The 18697-nt window shown below is 51.9% G+C and overlaps 8 protein-coding genes across 8 annotated transcripts; 3 read left to right on the top strand and 5 right to left on the bottom strand.

Moving 5' to 3' along the window:
* Positions 1 to 148: 148 nt before the first annotated feature.
* Positions 149 to 2149, bottom strand: JCM6883_007430 (uncharacterized protein; the record flags this gene model as incomplete). Its single annotated transcript, XM_076628261.1, has 6 exons — positions 149 to 373; positions 481 to 586; positions 659 to 991; positions 1055 to 1752; positions 1851 to 2018; positions 2084 to 2149. The coding sequence occupies 6 exons, from the start codon at positions 2147 to 2149 to the stop codon at positions 149 to 151; spliced, it is 1596 nt and encodes a 531-aa protein (XP_076491662.1).
* Positions 2150 to 2484: 335 nt separating this feature from the next.
* LIP5 (lipoate synthase) lies at positions 2485 to 4073 on the bottom strand (the record flags this gene model as incomplete). Its single annotated transcript, XM_076628260.1, has 7 exons — positions 2485 to 2789; positions 2856 to 3130; positions 3193 to 3250; positions 3320 to 3476; positions 3543 to 3714; positions 3798 to 4006; positions 4065 to 4073. The coding sequence occupies 7 exons, from the start codon at positions 4071 to 4073 to the stop codon at positions 2485 to 2487; spliced, it is 1185 nt and encodes a 394-aa protein (XP_076491661.1).
* Positions 4074 to 4446: 373 nt separating this feature from the next.
* Positions 4447 to 6462, bottom strand: JCM6883_007428 (uncharacterized protein; the record flags this gene model as incomplete). Its single annotated transcript, XM_076628259.1, has 3 exons — positions 4447 to 5921; positions 6016 to 6152; positions 6212 to 6462. The coding sequence occupies 3 exons, from the start codon at positions 6460 to 6462 to the stop codon at positions 4447 to 4449; spliced, it is 1863 nt and encodes a 620-aa protein (XP_076491660.1).
* A 104-nt stretch (positions 6463 to 6566) lies between these two features.
* On the top strand, positions 6567 to 8034 carry LYS1 (saccharopine dehydrogenase (NAD+, L-lysine-forming); the record flags this gene model as incomplete). Its single annotated transcript, XM_076628258.1, has 5 exons — positions 6567 to 6581; positions 6645 to 6787; positions 6867 to 7376; positions 7443 to 7709; positions 7770 to 8034. 5 exons carry the CDS (start codon positions 6567 to 6569, stop codon positions 8032 to 8034), a joined length of 1200 nt encoding a protein of 399 aa, XP_076491659.1.
* A 594-nt stretch (positions 8035 to 8628) lies between these two features.
* On the top strand, positions 8629 to 9465 carry JCM6883_007426 (Ras-related protein Rac1-like; the record flags this gene model as incomplete). Its single annotated transcript, XM_076628257.1, has 5 exons — positions 8629 to 8676; positions 8743 to 8769; positions 8833 to 9045; positions 9108 to 9277; positions 9342 to 9465. The coding sequence occupies 5 exons, from the start codon at positions 8629 to 8631 to the stop codon at positions 9463 to 9465; spliced, it is 582 nt and encodes a 193-aa protein (XP_076491658.1).
* A 482-nt stretch (positions 9466 to 9947) lies between these two features.
* JCM6883_007425 (cupin-like domain-containing protein) lies at positions 9948 to 11338 on the bottom strand (the record flags this gene model as incomplete). The annotated part of the gene is made up of 5 exons (XM_076628256.1): positions 9948 to 10411; positions 10476 to 10625; positions 10701 to 10889; positions 10962 to 11005; positions 11082 to 11338. 5 exons carry the CDS (start codon positions 11336 to 11338, stop codon positions 9948 to 9950), a joined length of 1104 nt encoding a protein of 367 aa, XP_076491657.1.
* Positions 11339 to 11725: 387 nt separating this feature from the next.
* Positions 11726 to 15218, bottom strand: JCM6883_007424 (uncharacterized protein; the record flags this gene model as incomplete). The annotated part of the gene is made up of 6 exons (XM_076628255.1): positions 11726 to 12002; positions 12075 to 12170; positions 12242 to 12600; positions 12672 to 13017; positions 13096 to 14635; positions 14723 to 15218. The coding sequence occupies 6 exons, from the start codon at positions 15216 to 15218 to the stop codon at positions 11726 to 11728; spliced, it is 3114 nt and encodes a 1037-aa protein (XP_076491656.1).
* Positions 15219 to 15393: 175 nt separating this feature from the next.
* Positions 15394 to 17322, top strand: TRM44 (tRNA (uracil) methyltransferase; the record flags this gene model as incomplete). Its single annotated transcript, XM_076628254.1, has 3 exons — positions 15394 to 16205; positions 16303 to 16548; positions 16614 to 17322. 3 exons carry the CDS (start codon positions 15394 to 15396, stop codon positions 17320 to 17322), a joined length of 1767 nt encoding a protein of 588 aa, XP_076491655.1.
* Positions 17323 to 18697: the final 1375 nt, after the last annotated feature.

The raw sequence follows: 18697 nt of genomic DNA, 5'->3' as shown, positions 1-18697 counted from the left end.
CGTGCGAAGCGCAAAGCTCTCACGCGCTGGTTCAGCTTAGACATCGCTCAACATTTTCCCCGATTCCCCTCTCTTTTCACCTCATCGCAGGCAATTACAGCTGAACTTCGGAGATTCGGATAACACGTAAACACACAAAGAGGAGACTTTACGCTCTAACAGCTCCATACCAAGCCATTCCAGCGACTGCTCCTCCGAGGATCGCAAACGGAGTCGGAACCTTGAACCATTCAACCGCGATAAACGTTGCTGCTACGATACTGACCCAGAATCCATCTTGGTCTAACGAAGAGAACGTTGCGCCATCGGAAGTCGAGATTGGAGCGGCTTGGATGAATCCGACGCGGAAGAGACGGTAAACGGCAGAGTAAATCTGGAATCGAACGGAACAGACAAAGTTAGTCGATCGATGAGCAACGTTTGAGGACTCGAGAAGAGGACCACTGATTCGAGGATGTGAAGTGAAGAGGGATAACTCACGAGTCCTACAGCGCCGGCGTTGAACCCTCTCAAGATCGATCGTACAAGCGTTGCAGTCTTCCATCGTTGATATAGCGGTAAGAAGGCGAGTTTGAGCATGATTCCCCTGTGCACAGCAAACCGTTCTCAGTCAAAAGCCGCATCAAACGAGAATTGAACGCAAGAAAGGTTCACTCACGGTAAGAAGATCGCAGTGACAGCGAGAATCGCTCCTCCTATACTCGAAGCCGTCGAGCTCGACAGGACGAGCACTCCAAGATAAGCGGTGAAACAGAAGACCGGACCGGGACAAGCTTGTTGAATAGCGAAACCGAGGAGGAAATCTCGTGGCGAGACGTATCCAGGATCGACGACGTAACCTCGTAAGAGCGGAATCACAACTGGTCCTCCTCCGAAAATGATCGTACCGGCTAGGAGTAGGTTCGTGAAGAATTCAAGCTCGCGGAAAGTTTTGCTCAATCCTCCTCGGACGGCGAGCATCGTGATCAAGATGACGAAGAATGCGGCGGCGCTACGTGACCGGACGATTTATGTCAACGGGAGTCAACGGAAAGAAGGAATGGAAAAGGCTCACATATAGAGCCCTTGTTTGATCGTCAATTTGAAGTAGACTTCCTCCTCTGGTTCGACGATTGGCTCTTGAGTCTCTTCGGTGATTCCTCGACGTTGTTGCTCTTCGAGAGGCGGAGTCGGGTATCGCTCGATTGATCCTGAGTCTTTCGAAGGAAATCCTCTTCTCGATGTCGTAGTCGAAACCTCGGCAGGCTGGATCGAATCGATTCCGCTCGAGCTCGACTTCGTTGCGACTGGTGCGGCGGGTCGAGGTAATTGCATCTCGATTTCTTCGACTCGAGGATTCTCGGCGGGACCAGCATCTGAATTTGTCGACCTTTTGAGGGTACGTTTCGCTCGAAGGAGGAGGAAACGATCGACGACGAGGGTAGTGGCACCTCCAGCGACCATGAGGACCGGGTACAACCATTGCGATTCGTAACAACTCGCGATCGCTCCCGAGAAGAAGAGGAGAAGGCGAGTAGTCTTGTCCGTGACGACCTTCTTGGACAGTTGATAGGCTGCTAGAGCGACGAGACCGACCGTAGCTGCGTTGAGACCGGTGAAGAGCGCGAAAACGATGTCGGGTAGAGTAGAAGGGATTCTACGAACGGCGAAGGCGACTCCGGTCATGATGATCGCGCAGGGAGCCGTGAGCAGGATGAAAGACCATAGTCCACAGAGAGTTCCATCGTGGAGGCAAGAGATGGCGAAGGCGAGCTGTCAAGAGAAGAGCGGATGAGCTTGCGAGACAGGATGGAAGTTTCAACTTCCGGGAGGACAGAGCTGTGCGACGTGAGAGGAGCCAGGGCACTCACTTGCGAGAACGCTGGACCGGGCAGAGCATTGCCCAAAGCGAGCAAGTCGTTAAACGTCTGATCATCGATCCATTCTTGTTTGGTCACGAAGATCTTGCGAATGAGCACGATATTCGCGGATGGTCCTCCGAACGCAGTCCATCCTAAAGGTCCAAAGAACTTTGTCGTCTACTCGTTCGACAGTCGTGAGCGTCAGTCGCGAGATGATTGAGTGATCTAAGAAGTACACTCACGAGAGCTAATCGAGAGAGGAGTGAACGCCTATGAGGGCTCGCTGACCCTTTCGATAGAGTGTGCATCCGGCGAGGTGGTTTCGAGGGGAGAGAGTCATCGTCGAAGCGGGTGCAGAAGACAAGCTTCGAAATTTGAAATTGGCTCCCGTTCAACGAACGTGCTCTTGCGACTTCTCTCGGCTTTATCCTGCCAGCTCAGACCAGGACGTCGAGTCAAAGCTAAGGAGAACGAACTGAGGACCGTTGAGGGAAGAGGGAAAAAGAGCGCAAACGTTTCGCAACTCTCCGAGTCGTTCAGACCTCGACGAGTGACAGGCAGACGAGTGGATCAATATCGAGGTAACAGTATAACAGGTACGAATAGATGAAAAGACAAAACGAAGAAACCCTAGTAAGCTCTCTTACATCCTCACGCCTTCCATGAGTTTCCTTTCTCCCTCCTTCGTGATCGCCTCGACTCCCCCGTCTCTCCCCTTCAGACCTTTCAACAACCTCTGTCCCGCTGCACTCTTCAACAACTCGTTCGCCTTGAACGAACTCCTGACGAGAGGTCCACTCGCCCAGTACAAGAATCCATGTTCCTCTGCTTGTTTTCCCCAGTAGTCGAATTTCTCGGGTGTAACATAGGAAGAGACCTTCATGTGTCGTTTCGTTGGTCGCATGTATTGTCCGAATGTGACGACGTCGACGTTATTCGCTCGGAGATCTAATGGGAAAACGAAAGTTAAGGCTCGAGCGACAATCAGCGTCTGTCGAACGAGAGATAACTCACCTTTGAGAGTCTGTAAAACCTCCTCATCCGTCTCGCCAACTCCCAACATGATACTAGTCTTCGTGATCAATCCAGGTTTCGCCTCTTTCGCCAATCTCAAAACTTCCAAACTTTGTCGGTATTTCGCTCGAGGATCTCGAACGTAAGGAGTACGAGATTCGACCGTTTCCATGTTGTGAGCGTAGACGTCGAGTCCGGATTGAGCGACGAGAGAGATTGCTGAAGCGTCGCCTTGGAAATCTCCGGTAAGAGCTTCGATGAGGATGTGAGGAGCTCTGAGCGCAGGAGTTGGCGAGTCAGTGACAGACTCGTTATGGGAGAGAAGAGTTCAGCTCACTTTGATTTGGTTTTGCGGATCGTTTCAGCGAAATGTGAAGCACCTCCATCAGCAATATCTAACCGAGACGATCTCAATTCTCGTCAGTCACTGCACATCCACAGTCTTGATCGAGGAAGGCACTCACCATCACGATCTACACTAGTCATAACGATATAACCAACTCCCCATCTCGAAATCGCTTCCGCTGTATTTTCAGGTTCGTGACGATCCAACGGTGGAGGAGCTTTCGAAGTCTTGATCGCACAGAATCGACATCCTCTTGTACATGTATCTCCCATCAGCTGTAAACGAACTTTTGTCAGCTCCTCGGCTCCTTACAGCGAGAACTGCAAGGGCAGATGACTGACCATAATCGTAGCAGTCGCGTCTCCCTTGTCTCCTCCCCAGCATTGTCCGATATTCGGACATCTAGCCTCTTCACATACTGTATGCAGGTTCAATCCTCTGAGGTCGTTCTTGATCTTGTTGTAACTCGCCGAAGTCGGAATAGCCGTCTTCAAATACTTCGGCAGTCGTGGTCTGCTCTCCCGGTCATGCACAGATGCTAAAAGCAGTCAGCTCTGCATCGTGTGATCCGGCGAACGAGGAGAGAGTGGACTCACGTTGATTTGTTCTTAGCAAAGATGACTCTTCCTTTCCCCTCCTGAGAACCCTGTGACGGTCCTTCCGAACTCAAGAAATCATCAATCTCGAGAGTCTCTGCTCGGAGCGCTTCCAATCTCGGTCGATGAGGGGTCGGAGATGAAGTTGAGGCGATTGGGGAAGATGAAGCCGCAGTGGCGAGGCAACGGACTTGAGGGAACGCTCGGCGCTAGGAACGAACGATTTTATCAGTTCAGGAATGGCTGTAGGCAGACAAGTGCGCTTACGGGTAGCATGTTGGTTGAGAGTGGAGAAAAGATGAGACGCGGTTTGCCTTTCGCACTCGGAGAATTTTGCGCGGGCAATTTGAAGCTTTTCTATTGGCAATTGCGAAAACGCAATGAAGACTAGAAGAAAGAGCGACGACCTATATGACAACGACAAAAGGAAGCAGAAAAGCTACAGAAGAAAGCGGAAAGTACACGGAACACAACCTCGAAGACGAAAAAAGTGAAAACCGAAAACGGAAAAGGTCTATTCAAGCTGAAGGTTGGTGCGGATTCGGCCAGAGGCAAGCGGACCACCCTCAAACCAGCGACAGAGAAGTCAGGCGGATGGAGACGAATGATCGATTCGAACGCCTGACATCTCGTTGCCACGAATCCAAACTCAATTCCTCCTCCTTCCTCCTCTTCCCATCTTCTCCAACTCATCCGACCCAACTTCCTGTGCATCTTGCTCGTCATCATCGCCGATCGTCTCGTCTTCTTCCGTTTGAGGTAGCGCTGAAGTGGCGGTTGACGAGGTCGGGAAGAAAAGTCGACTCGTCGTATTAAAGAATGATCCAACTCCTGCTGTTACTGCCGTCCCTATACTCCCTCTCTTCGGGATCGTCGGAGGCACTCTTGAGTCGGGAAGCCCTTCCTCCTCCTCCCGCTCGAGTTCGTGCCCGGCGCTGGAAGCACCGCCTCGAAACTCATACATATCCACCTCCAGCTCGTGCTGAACTCTCCAGCTCCCAGACCCTCCCCCGCCATCGCTCATGGGGACAGGCTCGACTCTGACCGGGATCGCTTCCCATTGTCGTCTCCTCCACTTCCGAATCTCCTTCATTTCTTCTCTCCGTTTCCTGCGCGATTCTTTTTCGTTCTCTGCAGCTGGTTGTTCTACGGAGGCAGAAGATAGTGCCGCGAGGGATTGGTTGAGAGTCGAAGAAGTCGACGCAAATGAAGGTTCTCGAGGGCGGTGGTCAGGCTGAGTTGAGGGGAGGGATTCTGGCCAGACGTTTTCAGTTTGAGCCGTCGATCCATCTTTCAGCCCCAACCCGACGGAATCCTCCTCCTCCTCCTCCTCCTCCTTATGGTCCTTCGACAAAGGCGAGATGTTGAAGGGGAATTCAGTTTCTCGCCAGTTCGAAGATTTGAGCAGTTTAACGATTCGAACGGGTCTGAACGCCGTGGGTTCATCGTCAGAATCCTCCTCCTCGGTATTCGATTCGTTGTCGGACTGCTCGTCGGCTCGTTGCTCATCCCGAGCTTGTGAGGGTGAAAAATTGTTGAGCTGCGAGGGAGGCGTTTCCGACTCGGGAAGCGCGGAATGAGGTGGCTTTCGAGAGAGCGGAGAGACAGGAGGGGTCGATACTGGAGAATCTTCGTCTTCGTGGGATTTCGAAGGGATAGGAGGTGGAGGTAACGAAGCGTCTCGATTTCGAGGTAACCGTTTCTCCGTCGCCAGACCTGTCGAGGCCTCCTCCTCCTTTGCCCTGGCGTCTTCGTGCGTCGGGATAGTGACCGGATTCGTGGAGGAGGAAGAAGAGAACGGGTAAAGATTGCTCAATAGTCCAATCGAATCGAAAACCGCCTTTCCAGCCTTTTCGACGATCTCGTTCCCTGTTGACGCTAATGATGCCTTCCCTTTCTGCCCAGTTCTGCTCTGTAGCGGAACGACTTCGATTAAATAGTCGTATTCTTGATAAGTCGACCGACCCGTCGAGGGATGTAAAGGAGGTGGAAAATCCGGATCGTGATCGAAGAGGAGTTCGAGAGTCGAGGTCTTTGGATGAAGAAAGAAGCGGGGAGGCGGATGAGATTGAAGAGAAGGATAGGTCTGAATCGGATGAGGGAAGGCGAGGGACAGTTGGTCATCTGGAAGGAAAGTGAAAACGAAAACGAAACCGAGTTTCAGTTCTGCTCCGTCACGAGCCGAAATACTGGAAAAATCAGGATTAGGGATACTCACCGACGATGTCTATAGCTCTCGAGACTGCAGCTGACTGCAGATGACCGTTCCAATCGATGAAGAAGAGCTGATTATTGTTCAGATGCTGTAACGACAATCCCTTCAAGGTCGGTTGTTTGACAGGATGTACTCCGAACCTTGAGTGTCGCTTTCAAACTCAGTCAATTGTGACTGAACGACGGAGAAGAACACTCACGAAGCGCCTTCATGAGCTTTGTGCCCTAGCAAGTCCAATGTCTTCCCCGTTGCTACATTCTTCAATAGGAACATCCCCATCGGTAGGTTGAGCTGACTCCAGGCATGATCGAATACGTCTGTTCGCGGTGGTGGTCGTGCTACAGAGGGAGGTACGCTCAAGGTGGGGAGAGCGTTCGGATCGAGCTGAGGGCTGGAAGCTTGGAGGTAAGTAGGAGGTGGCGAAGGTGGGCGATCTTCTTCTACGGGCATGCGTTATCGGAGTGAACAAGCTGAGAATCCGGGAGGAAAAGAGTCATCATTCTCGGAGAAACGTTTACAACTTCTCACTCTTGCTCTCCCACTTCACTGCAAATATGGCACCCGTCAACGTGAGTCGCTCACTGTCGCCGATCCGATAAGCGCTAGGCTGACTTTCTGCCCCCCTCTCATAGCTCTGGCTCCGATGCGAAACGAAAGAATTCGAACACCGTGCCGCTCTCACTCCCGTCACGGCCAAGAAGCTCATCGATGCTGGATTCACCATCACGGTCGAACGTGACCCTAACCGTATCTTTGACGACAAGGAATACGAAGAGTGAGTTCGAAATCACTTGACTCATCATAATCTCGCTCTCCTCTCTTCCTGTACTGACTCTGATACGCTTCGATGATAGTGTTGGTTGCAAGCTAGTAGAATGGAACACCTGGCCTCAAGCTCCTCTTTCCGACCCCATCATCGGCTTGAAAGAACTCCCTCCGAACGATTCGACTCCCTTACCTCACACCCATATCATGTTTGCCCACTGCTACAAGGAGCAAGGAGGCTGGATCGACGTCTTGTCTCGATGGGAACAAGGACAACCGACCGGAATGTTGTACGACCTCGAATTCTTGCAAGACGAATCGGGTCGACGAGTCGCTGCGTTCGGATACCACGCTGGATTCGCGGGAGCCGCAGTTGGTGCTCTCGCGTTGGTTAAACAGGTCGAATCCAAGGGGGAGTCGGCGAGGTTAGGGGAATTGAAACCTTATCCGAATGAGAATGAGTTGATCGAGTACGTCAAGGGGGAGATGAAGCAAGTTGAGGAGAAGTTGGGAAGGAAACCAAGAGCTTTGGTTATTGGTGCACTTGGACGATGTGGAAGAGGTGCCGTAGACTTCTTCAAAGCGGCTGGATTCGAAGAGTCAGCTTTTTTCACGTTCTTCTTCTCCTTCAAGCCTGAGACTGACACTCGTACCCTTGGTCGTAGCTCCAACATCGCCAAATGGGACATGGCAGAGACTTCGAAAGGAGGACCCTTTCAGGAGATCCTCGAATCTGACATTTTCGTCAACTGCATCTACCTCACCAAGAAGATCCCCTCTTTCGTCGACCGGGAATCGATCGAGAAGATTGGAGACAAGCGTCAGTTGAGGGTCGTCGTTGATGTCAGTTGTGATACCACGAACCCGAACAACCCTATTCCGATTTATGACATCAACACGACTTTCGACAAACCCACTGTCGATGTTGAAGGGTCAGTCTACTCTCCTTACCACCCTCAGTCGACGCATACTGACTCTTCGCTCTCACACAGTATCAAAGCCGGACCTCCTCTCACCGTCGTCTCAATCGACCATCTCCCGACTCTTCTTCCTCGTGAAGCTTCCGACGCATTCTCGAACGACCTCCTACCTTCCCTCTTGACTCTACCTCAAGCCCTCGAAGACCGCAAACAACGACAAGGTGCCGAGAAGCCGATTCAAGCGGATGAGGCCGGAAAGGGACCCGAACGAGTTTGGCGGGAAGCGGAAGCGTTGTTCTTCAAGAAGATGGGAGAGATGAAGGAGGCTCGCAAGTAGATACGTTCGTCGAGTACTTGTACACTTCTCTTTGATCAAAAAGCAACCTTTTAGAAGCGTGTTGTTCAGCAGAACGTGAGAAACGGGCTACTGCGAGAGAAAACTGAGCTTAACGACCCTTTCCGAGCTCGCTTGCCGGAACTCTATCCACTGATTTTGCGTCGCTTTCATCTACAAGATAGCTCACGCTCAAATCAGCAGAGAAAGTTTTGGAACTTGCCTTCCTCCACATCCGCTCGACTTTGAAGTTTGTCTCGCTTTTTGCGCCTCATTCCGTCTTCACCGTTCCGCTCGATCTAGTCTATCTTCCAGGTATATCCTAATACTCGTGAGTCTCACGCTGAACGCCCCCCTCTGCCTCGTCACGCACCTTGATCTCGTTGTTCTCCCCCCTTCTCACCCAACTCCTCCATCATCACTGAACGCGCTGCCGTACATCTCATAGACCGTTGATAACTGATACACGCGTCGTCAGCGTATCGTCAACAGCCCTCTTCGTTTCCAGTCGACGAACAAACGAAGCAAACACCTCTCCCTCCCTTCCTCGCCTCCCTTCCCCTCTCTCGCTAGCAGAATAGACGCGCAGGGATTATTATGCAATCTATCAAATGTGTCGTAGTAGGTGATGGTGCTGTTGGAAAGGTACGTTCGCTCTCTGTGTTCTCATCTTCGTTTGTCGGGTGCTGACACTCTCCCTTTCTCGCGTAGACCTGTCTCTTGATCTCATACACCACCGTAAGGATCTCTTCGTGTCAGCCTGAGCGATCAAAGCTGACTCGGCGACTGGTCCTTACACAGAATGCGTTCCCTGGAGAATATATTCCAACAGTTTTCGATAATTACTCGGCCAACGTGATGGTCGACGGTAAACCCATCAACCTAGGACTATGGGACACGGCAGGACAAGAAGATTACGATCGATTACGACCCCTGAGTTACCCTCAAACCGACGTCTTCTTGATTTGTTTCTCCGTCGTTTCGCCTCCTTCGTTCGAGAACGTTCGAACAAAGGTAAGTACTCTCTCCTTCACACTCATCAAAGAAAAGTGTTTTGAAGATATTGGTACTCGCAGTGGTACCCGGAAATCTGTCATCACGCACCAAACATCCCAATGATTCTCGTCGGAACTAAATTGGATCTAAGAGAAGACCGCGACACGATCGAGAAATTGAGGGAACGTAGAATGTCCCCAATCGCTTACCAACAAGCTGCTGCCGTAGCTAGGGATATCGGGGCTGTCAGGTAAATTCAGTTTCTCCCTCTTTCTCGTATAATTCGCGAACTGACAGAAGACGCTCATCGATAGGTATTTGGAATGTTCTGCGTTGACTCAAAAAGGGTTGAAGAACGTATTCGATGAAGCCATTCGAGCTGTATTGGCCCCGGCTCCGAGGGAAAAGAAAAAGTCGAAAGGTTGCGTCGTTTGCTAAACTGTCTGCTCCTTCTTCTTCCACTACCCTGTTCCCTACTCTTTCCAACTCCCTTCGCTCCCTTCCACTCAACGCATCACTTCGTTCTTCTTCCGCTTCTCTCTTCTTAGTCTTTACTCTTTCCCGCCTCTCATTTTATCCCCTTTCGCCGTTTCCCCCAACAACTCACTTTTTTTCTTCCCGTTTGTTCTCCGCCTCTCCCACTAGTCGTGCACTCTCTCTATATCTCGTCTGATCTAGTCTCGCTTCTCGCTTCTTGTATGTGCCTTTATGTTCTTTGACTGTAAAAGATGATTTTGTCTCGCTTTTCTCTTCGGTTAGTGACAAGTCACGGAGTCGGTGGCTTCCATCGAGACTTTAACATTGCCGACCATGAAAGTAAGTTGGTCGTTCCACCTCAAGATCCTCTCGGATGATGGTGTCGATCGCTGAAGGAGAAGGCAGCGATTTGTTCGTGTGGTTTTCGTGAATGTTCCTGAGTTTCAAACCTCTGCGTCGTCATCGTTCTCGCTACTCGAATCCTCTTCCGCGTCATCACCATTCCTCTGTTCCCTATCTAACCTCTTCACCAGCCTCCTGTTTAGTTCCAATCCCGTCCAAAACGGTCCTTCAAACTTCACATCAAACCACCAATTCACGGCTATCGTTGCCCTCACTCCCTTCTGCTCCATATCCTCTTCGTCGGGTTCCGATCGGTAGTGATCGGTCGTTTGCGAGACGTGATGATACCAAAAAGCGGGCAAGTAGAGCACGTCGCCTTTTTCGAGTCGAACTCGCATGGGACGGGCTAGAGAGTGTCGGGGATAGGATTCCGAGATTGCTGAAGGCGGTAAGAGAGGGTTGATGGGGATCCAGGGGAGAGAGAGTCTTGGTTGCGTTGGGGTCAGAGTGAAGGGAGTTGCAGATGTCGGATCATAGCTCCAGGAAGCGTGAGGGTAGGTTTGTTCTGGACCGATAGGAGGAGTTCAGTACAGGAGTCTGTGAATGAGTGAGAGAATCGATTCTCGTACCGTGCATGCAATAAGCTTCCGAAGGAGGATACAGGATAAATTCTTTCGAACCTCTCACGACAAGGTAGATGTTCTCGTACGGATCTTTATGTATCGAGGTCTTGCTCTTATTACCTCCTATCCATACGTTCGCTACGTCGGGAGATTGTCCTGAGCGAAGAAAGAGCGAGATTGAGATTGGGACCTTTTTCTGATTCAGCGACAGAGCAGAGAGATGTAGCTCACCGAAAGCTTCGCGAGCCCAAGAAGGCCCTTCTGGTCCTACGTCTGGTAGCAACGGGGCGTATTCACCCGTCGATGATAGGTTGCCATTCTGAGATTGTAGGTAATGAACCGGTTTTCCTTTCGCTTCTTCCTCCACAACGTCTTCCTCTCTTAGCTTTGACAGGAGTGCAGAGATGGACATCTTGACGTCTGTCATCGAGCGATTCCTGAGTTCGTGGTCAGCGAGATCGACGGAGAGAGCGAAAGAAGGACGAAACGAACTTGCCGGTTCGACGAAGTACCCATCGACGATAGAATCCGCGTTCCTAATGTAGCAAGCATAACATGTGATCAGCTATCTTTCAAGAGCCACTCGCGCGACCAAGCGAACCGGGGACTGACCCTGTGGGATCGACTGAGATATTAACTTGTCTATCTTCCATTGTTTCTACGAGATATCGATCTGTCCAGTTCTTCAGTGCTGCTACTCGATCTCTGTAGCCCTGTCGACGTATCACAACCGGTCTGTTCGCGGCGACGAAGCGGTGAAACTCGAGTGGAGATGGGGTGGAAGATAGCTCGGTGCAGGTCGAGGAATTGTATTCTTGGTAGCTACGAACATGCCGTCGGAGTTCTTTCTCTAGTGGAGAGAAGCTCATGGTCGAAGCGGTCGAATGAAGTGGAGGAAGAGAGGAAAGAGAAAGATCTTCGTTCAACTCCTCGAAAAGCAGAGCCAATACCGAATCAGTATCTTGCATGGGGTAAGCGCAGATCGGGAGTGAGCATTCACAGTACGAAAACTGCTCGAATCGGAAACGAAAGCGATCAAATCGGATGAGCAACGCTCATCTTTTTCGCAAACTGTCTCTCGCAAGCCGCTCCTCGTTACTGGGGGGAGAGAGGGGATCTACAAACTAGTATTTCACACTGTAAACTGTTCCTTGGCCGCGACCAGATCTTCCAACTTTGTCCGTGTTTTCTTTCGGTGCCAGACCTTTTTCGTTTTTTCTTTTTCTCGTTTCTTTTGCTGTCGTACGGTCTATCGTCTAGGGTCCGCCTCCTCCTCCCCCTAGAGCTCCGAGTGGGATAGGGAAGCCGATCGGTCCAAGTCCTCCTCCTCCTCCCCCACCGAAGAGTCCCATTCCTCCCAATCCAGGTCCGTCTCCGGATGACGAGAGATGTAGACAACAGTCTCGGTGTCCGGTGGCGATTTCCATCGCCTGAATTTCTTCCTCAGACCAGGACAGGTCGTCGTGCGAGACCGTGAGACAGGTCAATCCTCGCGCGTACTTGCTTTTGACCGTTTTCGTAGTTTTCGATCCACTGTTTCGACCCGTCAACATGTCAGTCACTCACTTCGTATCGATGAGGAGCATCTAACAGGAGGTGACTTACTCAGGTTGGGTGACGGTAATAGTTCGATTGGTCACTTTGTTCAGCAGCCTCGCAACGGTTTTCGGTTGAACTGACGTACAGCGACCGTACGAAACGCTGAACAGGGCAGGCAATGGATCGATCAGCTTCCACGGAATGCTTAGAGTCGCGAGGAGTTGGGAACTCACGTCGAGACTGAAGGAGGCATCAAAGAGAAAATTCGACTCGAGGCTTGCGGGCCGGTCCAACCCAAGACCTTCAAGTTTGGCAAGTACGGCGTCACGGCATCGAGAATGTAGTAGTGCCTCGCGATCTTCATGACGTGATCGTGTGAAGGTTTCCCTTGAACGTATCCTTTCGGTTTCGCGGGGACGGGAGCGTTCTTGTCTCCGGCAGTGAATTCAGCTTGTGGCCACCAAGAAGCCGGGAGGGAGACGTCGAGAGAAGTGAGACGGTGACCGAAGTTGAGCATGACGTCTGCGAAACTGCGACGAGTGAAGGCCTCTCGAGGGTTGCAGAGTTTGAGAGCCGTGAGTGTTTTCTTCGACTGTCATCGATCGCAACGACAGAAGAGTCAGAAGGAAGCAGTAGGGATAGATTGGAGAGGACTCGACTTACATCACGAAGAATAGTCGAGATATCATCCGAGGAAACGTCAAAGTCGTAAAGCTCCAAGATTTTCAATCCTTTTCTCTTGACTGCCTGTTTCTTCTTTCCATCTTCGAGTTCGCCAGATTCTTCTTCTTGATCGATAATCTCATACATTTTGTCCTCTTCGTAGTAATCTCCTTCGTCGGCTCCTTTCAAGTACTGAACGGTCAAATCTTCGAGCTCGGGACAGCTCTGTTGGATTTGGAAAACTCGAGGAGTCGTAAAGACGAAGGGATACTTTCGGCAAGTCGAGGATGAAATGTCGAGAGAACGAAGTTTCGGCAAGTTGTTCAGGGCGGCCAAGAGAGGTTCACTAGCATTCGAGGGGGAACAGCGTCTCACGTTGGTCTCGTTCTTTGTCGTGACGAACGAGAGAGGAGGAGGAACTCACGTAGCCGATCGAGTGAAGACAGGTTTGATCGTGAGATGTTCCAACTTCCTGCACCTTTCGAGCAATTCGATGTAAACCCTTCCACCTCCTCGACCCATTCGAGCGACGTTCTGGGCCTCGAGGCGTAAAGTTTTGATCATCTTTGCCAAAGCATTCTTTCCTCCTTTGCGAACTCGGTCCGGTTCTCCCGCCTCTTCTCCTTCGTCCGAGGATTCCGTTACAAGTTCTTCATCTTCTGTACGAGCGGCGTGTTCGACTGAAGTGAGACTGTCGAGGAGCAGCCGAGCCTGGAACGCCGTTTGAATGTGAAGCCTCTTGTAAAGAGTTTTCCTCGCGGCGTGAAGGAAGGGTCGCGAGATGTACATGAGAGGTAAGAGAGGATCGAGAGGTAATCCATCGGCGAAAGTACAATCTTCGGAAGCGATTGACGAAACATCGTATTCGTTGCCCTCGGAACTTTCTTCGTCTTGGTCCGTATCGCGCCAGTCCGAGTCGTAGTCGTCATCATCGTCATCTGAATCGTCCTCGTCGTCGCTAGGATCTCCTCCTCCTCCTCCTCCATCGATTCGTTCCAAAGGAGGCATTTCGTTGTCACTATCCCCATTGATAGTCGAGGATTGAGCTGCGATAGGAAGAGTTGGTGGATTTTGGAGGGTAGTCGAGGGAGGGTTCGAGGGGGCAGTCGAGATGGTTTCGAGAGGAGGCATCGAGTCGTCCGAATCCGAATCGTCGTCCTTGATCGTAACTGAGGGGTTCCTGGCTTGAGACGAAGAAGTGGAAGAGGAGGAGGGAACGACGGGAAGTCTCGCAAGAGGGGATATCTTTTCTACACCGGAATCACGTTCTTCGGGCGTCTTGGTTCGAGGTTTCTTGATAGAGGGGGGGGAGGAAGGACCAGGAGGAAGAGCAGGCGATTTGCCTTTCGAGTTCGCAGTCGGCGAAGGTTTCAGAACGGATTCGAGAGGAGGCATGTCGTCCGAGTCCTCGTCTTCGTCCTTGATAGTGACCGCTGGCTTCTTAACGGGAGCTGAAGAAGCGGGAGCCTTTCCTTTCGACGAGGTCGAGTTCGAGGTTGGAATAGGACCGGAACTCGATCCTACTTCGTTCTTCTTTGCTGCCGGTGCTTGAGTGGGTGCTGCCTGCTTCTTGGGTTGAGACGCGAAAGCTCCTCGAAGGTTCGATGCGAAAGAAGCGCCGAAACCTGACTTGGAAGTCGAAGCTTGAGGTTTCGCGGGAGCGGGAGCGGGAGCAGGAGTGGAAGGTTGCGCTGGCTTCGCTACCGTTTCGAGGGCGGGCATGGAGTCGGAATCAGAGTCGTTCTGAGGGGCGGTCTCGGGGGCCTTGCCTTTCGAAGTCGAAGTGGAAGCCGAAGTCGAGGCGGAGGGTTTCAAGATCGATTCGAGCGGAGGCATCACGTCCGAATCCGAGTCGGACGATGGAGCTTGTTCGCGAGCTTCAGGTCTTGAGTTCGAGGCAGCGGAAGGGGCGGTCGTAGCGGAAGGACGGGCAGAAGTCGAGGTGGAAGGTTGCGGTCCGAGAGCTGAAACGAACAACAAGAGATAGCCTCGGATGTCAGCACGGTCATCCTAGCTACAGGGTCGCAGTCTGGGAGATTCTAGCTACTTACAGGCTCCGAGAGGACGAGTTGCAGTTGCAGAAGGACCCGACGCGCTCGATTCACGAGCATTCGTATTCGCGTTCGATCCGTTTCCCGCTGCTCCAGTCGTCGCAGCTGGTCGGGAGGTCGTGCTGGCGGCTGCTTGAGCTCCATTCGGTTGAGTCGCAGGTCGAGCGGGAGTGTTTCCGGTCGTTCCATTCGGAGCATTGGCAGGTCCTTGAGCTCCTCCTCCTGCTCCTGCGCCTCTGCCGACTGGTAGTCCCCCGATTAGACCTCCGAACATAGCCATCATAGCTTCCCCAGCCGTTAGTTCCTCTTCGTCATCTTCCGAGTCTTCGCCGTGTCGGTGCCTCCTCTCTCTTTCTCGTCTCCTACGCCTCCAATCTCCTCCGGGGAGATTCGTACCATATTCACGTCTGTTGGTTCGTTCCCATGCGGTAATGTCTTCGACTCCTTCGACGATGAGTTGAACTATCTCCGGAGGTAGGTGCTCGATGGAGATCATGACTTTTCCCGTCTCCTGCACGCTCGAGAGAACTGCAACGGGGTGGTAGAGACGTGGCGCGAGTCGGATCGCGGGAAGATTAGTGAGTGGAGAGAAAGAAAGAGAGAAAGATTCGGTTCCCTTCTCCAATTCACCTCACGCGACTCGAGCTCTGCTGAAAAGGCCCTCGCAGCTGATGGCACCGATCCAACAACCGCTACCTCTATCAGCGGACGCGCCTTATCCTTTACCGCCCCTCTCGTCCTCACTTTCATCTTCTCCCTCTTGGACGCCGGTTCATTCAATCCTCGCCTCTCCCTATCCTCTAGAATGCTTCATCAAGACCCTCGAAGAGCTCGTACACTTCCCCGAGCGGTCCTCCTCGACAATTCTCAGGGCGGAGATTCTCCTCGAGCAAAACGTTGAAGACGGGCCTCTCATCGCCGGGAATGGGAAAGGGAAAGAGCGGGCAGTCGAGGGACAGTTTGACGTCGAAGGCTACGTGCTAAGGAGGAGGATTCGACGGAAGATCCTCCCGAAGAGGCCTCAATTCGACAATTCGATGGAGCAAGAATGTCTATTCTACACTTGTTCACACGGTTCTACTTCGACACTCGACTCTCCAGACGATTCCGAAGAAGCTCTCGTCTTACTCCTTGTCGATCTGGACCTGTTGGAACGAGAGACGGGAAGGAGAGAACCGCCTTATTACCACCCTCAAGTTTCGACCCTCGCTTTTCGTTACCTTCCATCCGCTCTCTCTGCCGTTACCGACTCTCCGTCATCAGCGACTCTCCGTATGGACGTCGTTGCGCTACCGAACGACTCTCTCAGAACCCCCCTCGATCCTCAAAACCGTCTCTTCAGAACGAGCATCGCTCTCCTCAGATCAATCGACAAGGTATCGAAAGGATTTAGCACGGGGTACGAGAAAAGAGTGAATCATGACTTGTTGGTACCGAAAGAAAGAGTTCAAGATGTCTATCAGCGATTGAAATCGAAATATTCGTGCGTTTACGTTCACTTCCGTCTCCTCCTCCGAGAACGCCGCATCGTCTCGCCGTTGTCTTACTCGGTAATGACTCTCGTTTTGCGAAGCGAGTAGTCGAGTCATCGCAAGTATTGATGATCCTTCCCCTCGAATCACTTTCCCTAGATTCCTCGCGCATGCCGAAACCTGGCACGAGAGGACCGATCCTACAAAGCACGTCTTCGAGGACGTCGCGATCTGTGCGTGGTTGATCTGCTTGTGGGAGAAGATGGATCCTTTGAAAGTGTCGGAAAAGGATGGACTCGAACGCGCGGAACCCGAGGGGGGATTCGTCGATGTTGGCTGTGGGAATGGGTTATTGTAAGTAGCCCATCCTCGCATCACTAGCTAGGCTTCGTTCTGACCGCTCGAATGGGGCATCGCAGGGTGTATCTCCTCAATTCGGAAGGATACAAAGGGTATGGGCTCGATCTTCGTGCTCGAAAGTCGTGGGCCCTGTACTCCCCTACACCCGATCTTCGACTTACTTCTCTTTCTCCTCCGACGATCCTTCGCTCGTCACTTTCCAACTCGACCTCTCCATTCCCAGTCAACTCGTTCTTGATCGGAAACCACGCCGACGAACTGACGCCGTGGATCCCGCTCTTCGCCGCCTTGACTCCCGGTTCAGCATGGCTCAATATCCCTTGTTGCCTGCACGAACTCACTGGTCGGTTCGAAACAAAAACTTACTCGATTCCTCAGCAATACCTCGATTCACTCCCTCCCCCTCCTCCTCGGTCACCCGACTCTCTTCCAATCGATACCCACCCTCTCCTCTACCCTTTCTATCACCCCTCTCCTTCTTACCTTAACGAATCCTCTCGATACAATTCATATCAGCTTTTCTTAGCTCACCTTTCCTTACTTTGCGGTTTCTTACCGGAAAGAGAAGCGCTAAGGATCCCGAGTACAAAGAACTTTGGCCTAGTAGGTAGAAAGCGATTGTGGGAGTTAACGGGAGAAGGAAATAGAGAGGAGGGAGAGAAGAGTGTGAGGGAAGAAGTCGAGCGGCTGTTGGAAGAGGTCGAAAGGAAGGGTGGGAACGAGGGATGGAAAGCGAGGACTCCGGAGGGGAAGGCTGGGGAACACTAGTGGTATTATCGTCGTAACAGGACTTTCGTTGTCGTTTCCGGCTAAGAATTGACGTTGAAGTCTTGTCCCGCTCTCCCGTCGAGACCTGCTGAGACCTGATTTGTTTGAGACATCAGCGGCGCAGTCCTATTAGCGTGCTGTCGAGTTATGAGGCGGCGGCTCCGTGTCACATACCAGCAAATTTGAAAGGTCTCGCTCGCGAATTTGCGTCGCTCGCTTCAAGCTGCGACAGCGCATCGGTCTATCTAGCTATTCTAGCTGCTTTCAGCCTCTCGAGAATGAGACTAACTGTGCTGCGTGACACTTCGTTTTGTTGCGATAAAATGACTGGAATCAACCTCGTTCGCTTGACTCATTTTGCGAAGACCAAACTGATTTTTGTCTCTTGCAGCCTTTTCGTTGCAATCTTCGTCGAAGGTGATACCGCGCTCTCATCGAGCCAGTCAGCATCGGTTAAGATTCTGTCTCAGTGTCGCCGCCTCCAATACTTTCGCTCACCGGTTGAAAGCGTTCCCAGCTTTCGCTAACCGTCGCCGATCCATTGACACACATCTGTGTACCGTCTCTCGCGACTAGATAGGGATAGCAGCGAGAGTGAGGCAGTCTGACACCTTCGCAAAGCTTGGACCGGTTTTTTCTGTTTCTTTTCGAACTTTTGGAGTTCGTCTCGTCTTCTGATACCTGTCGCGCGGTTCCCAGAGCCTTCAGCTACCCTCGCACGTGTGACTCGAGTCGACCGAACGACGTTAGGTCGTAAGCCTGGGAATGCGATCGGGGCAAAGGACTCTCGCCTTTTCACCTCGGCTACCCTTCCCTTGCGCAGTTCGCCAGGTCAACGGGAGAGCTGGCATGAGAGAAGCTGTTCAGGATGTGTTTCAGTCGAGCGAGTGTCGAGGTTGCGAGAAACGGCCAGAGCACAGTGGACACTTGCGCGCAAAGCTTGTTGAGCGGGGATGATCGAAAACTTACTGTAGCACTTGCAATTCGTCGTCAAAGGGTTTGTATTCGAATCTGATCGGACGTTGCGTAAGTTGAGCTTCCACATTCCTCAGCCGAGAGAACGAAGTTCGTCTGCGACCAAACGACCCTGTGTCTTCCCTTCGCGCTACGAATCGTCCACTTCCTCGCTCCAAACGAAGAGAGGAAGGACATTCGATCTGCCTCTCAGTTTCCGCGATCGACCGCATACAATTGATCGACGCGCGAAAGGGTTGAATCGACACGACTTTTGAACTCAGTTTCGCAACAAACGACGCGACTTTACTCACTCGTAAGGACCTCTGCTGCCCTGCATTCAACCCAGGACACAGGCTAACCATCGGGAAAAAGTGACCTCGGTGTGAAACAGCTTGTTCCTCTCCGAGAACGAACGAGA

This window comes from Sporobolomyces salmoneus (genome assembly GCF_050403485.1).
Source record: "Sporobolomyces salmoneus JCM6883 DNA, S_salmoneus_JCM6883_v1_ctg1, whole genome shotgun sequence".
Classification (NCBI taxonomy): domain Eukaryota; kingdom Fungi; phylum Basidiomycota; class Microbotryomycetes; order Sporidiobolales; family Sporidiobolaceae; genus Sporobolomyces; species Sporobolomyces salmoneus.
This window is presented reverse-complemented; position numbering and strand designations above follow the sequence as displayed.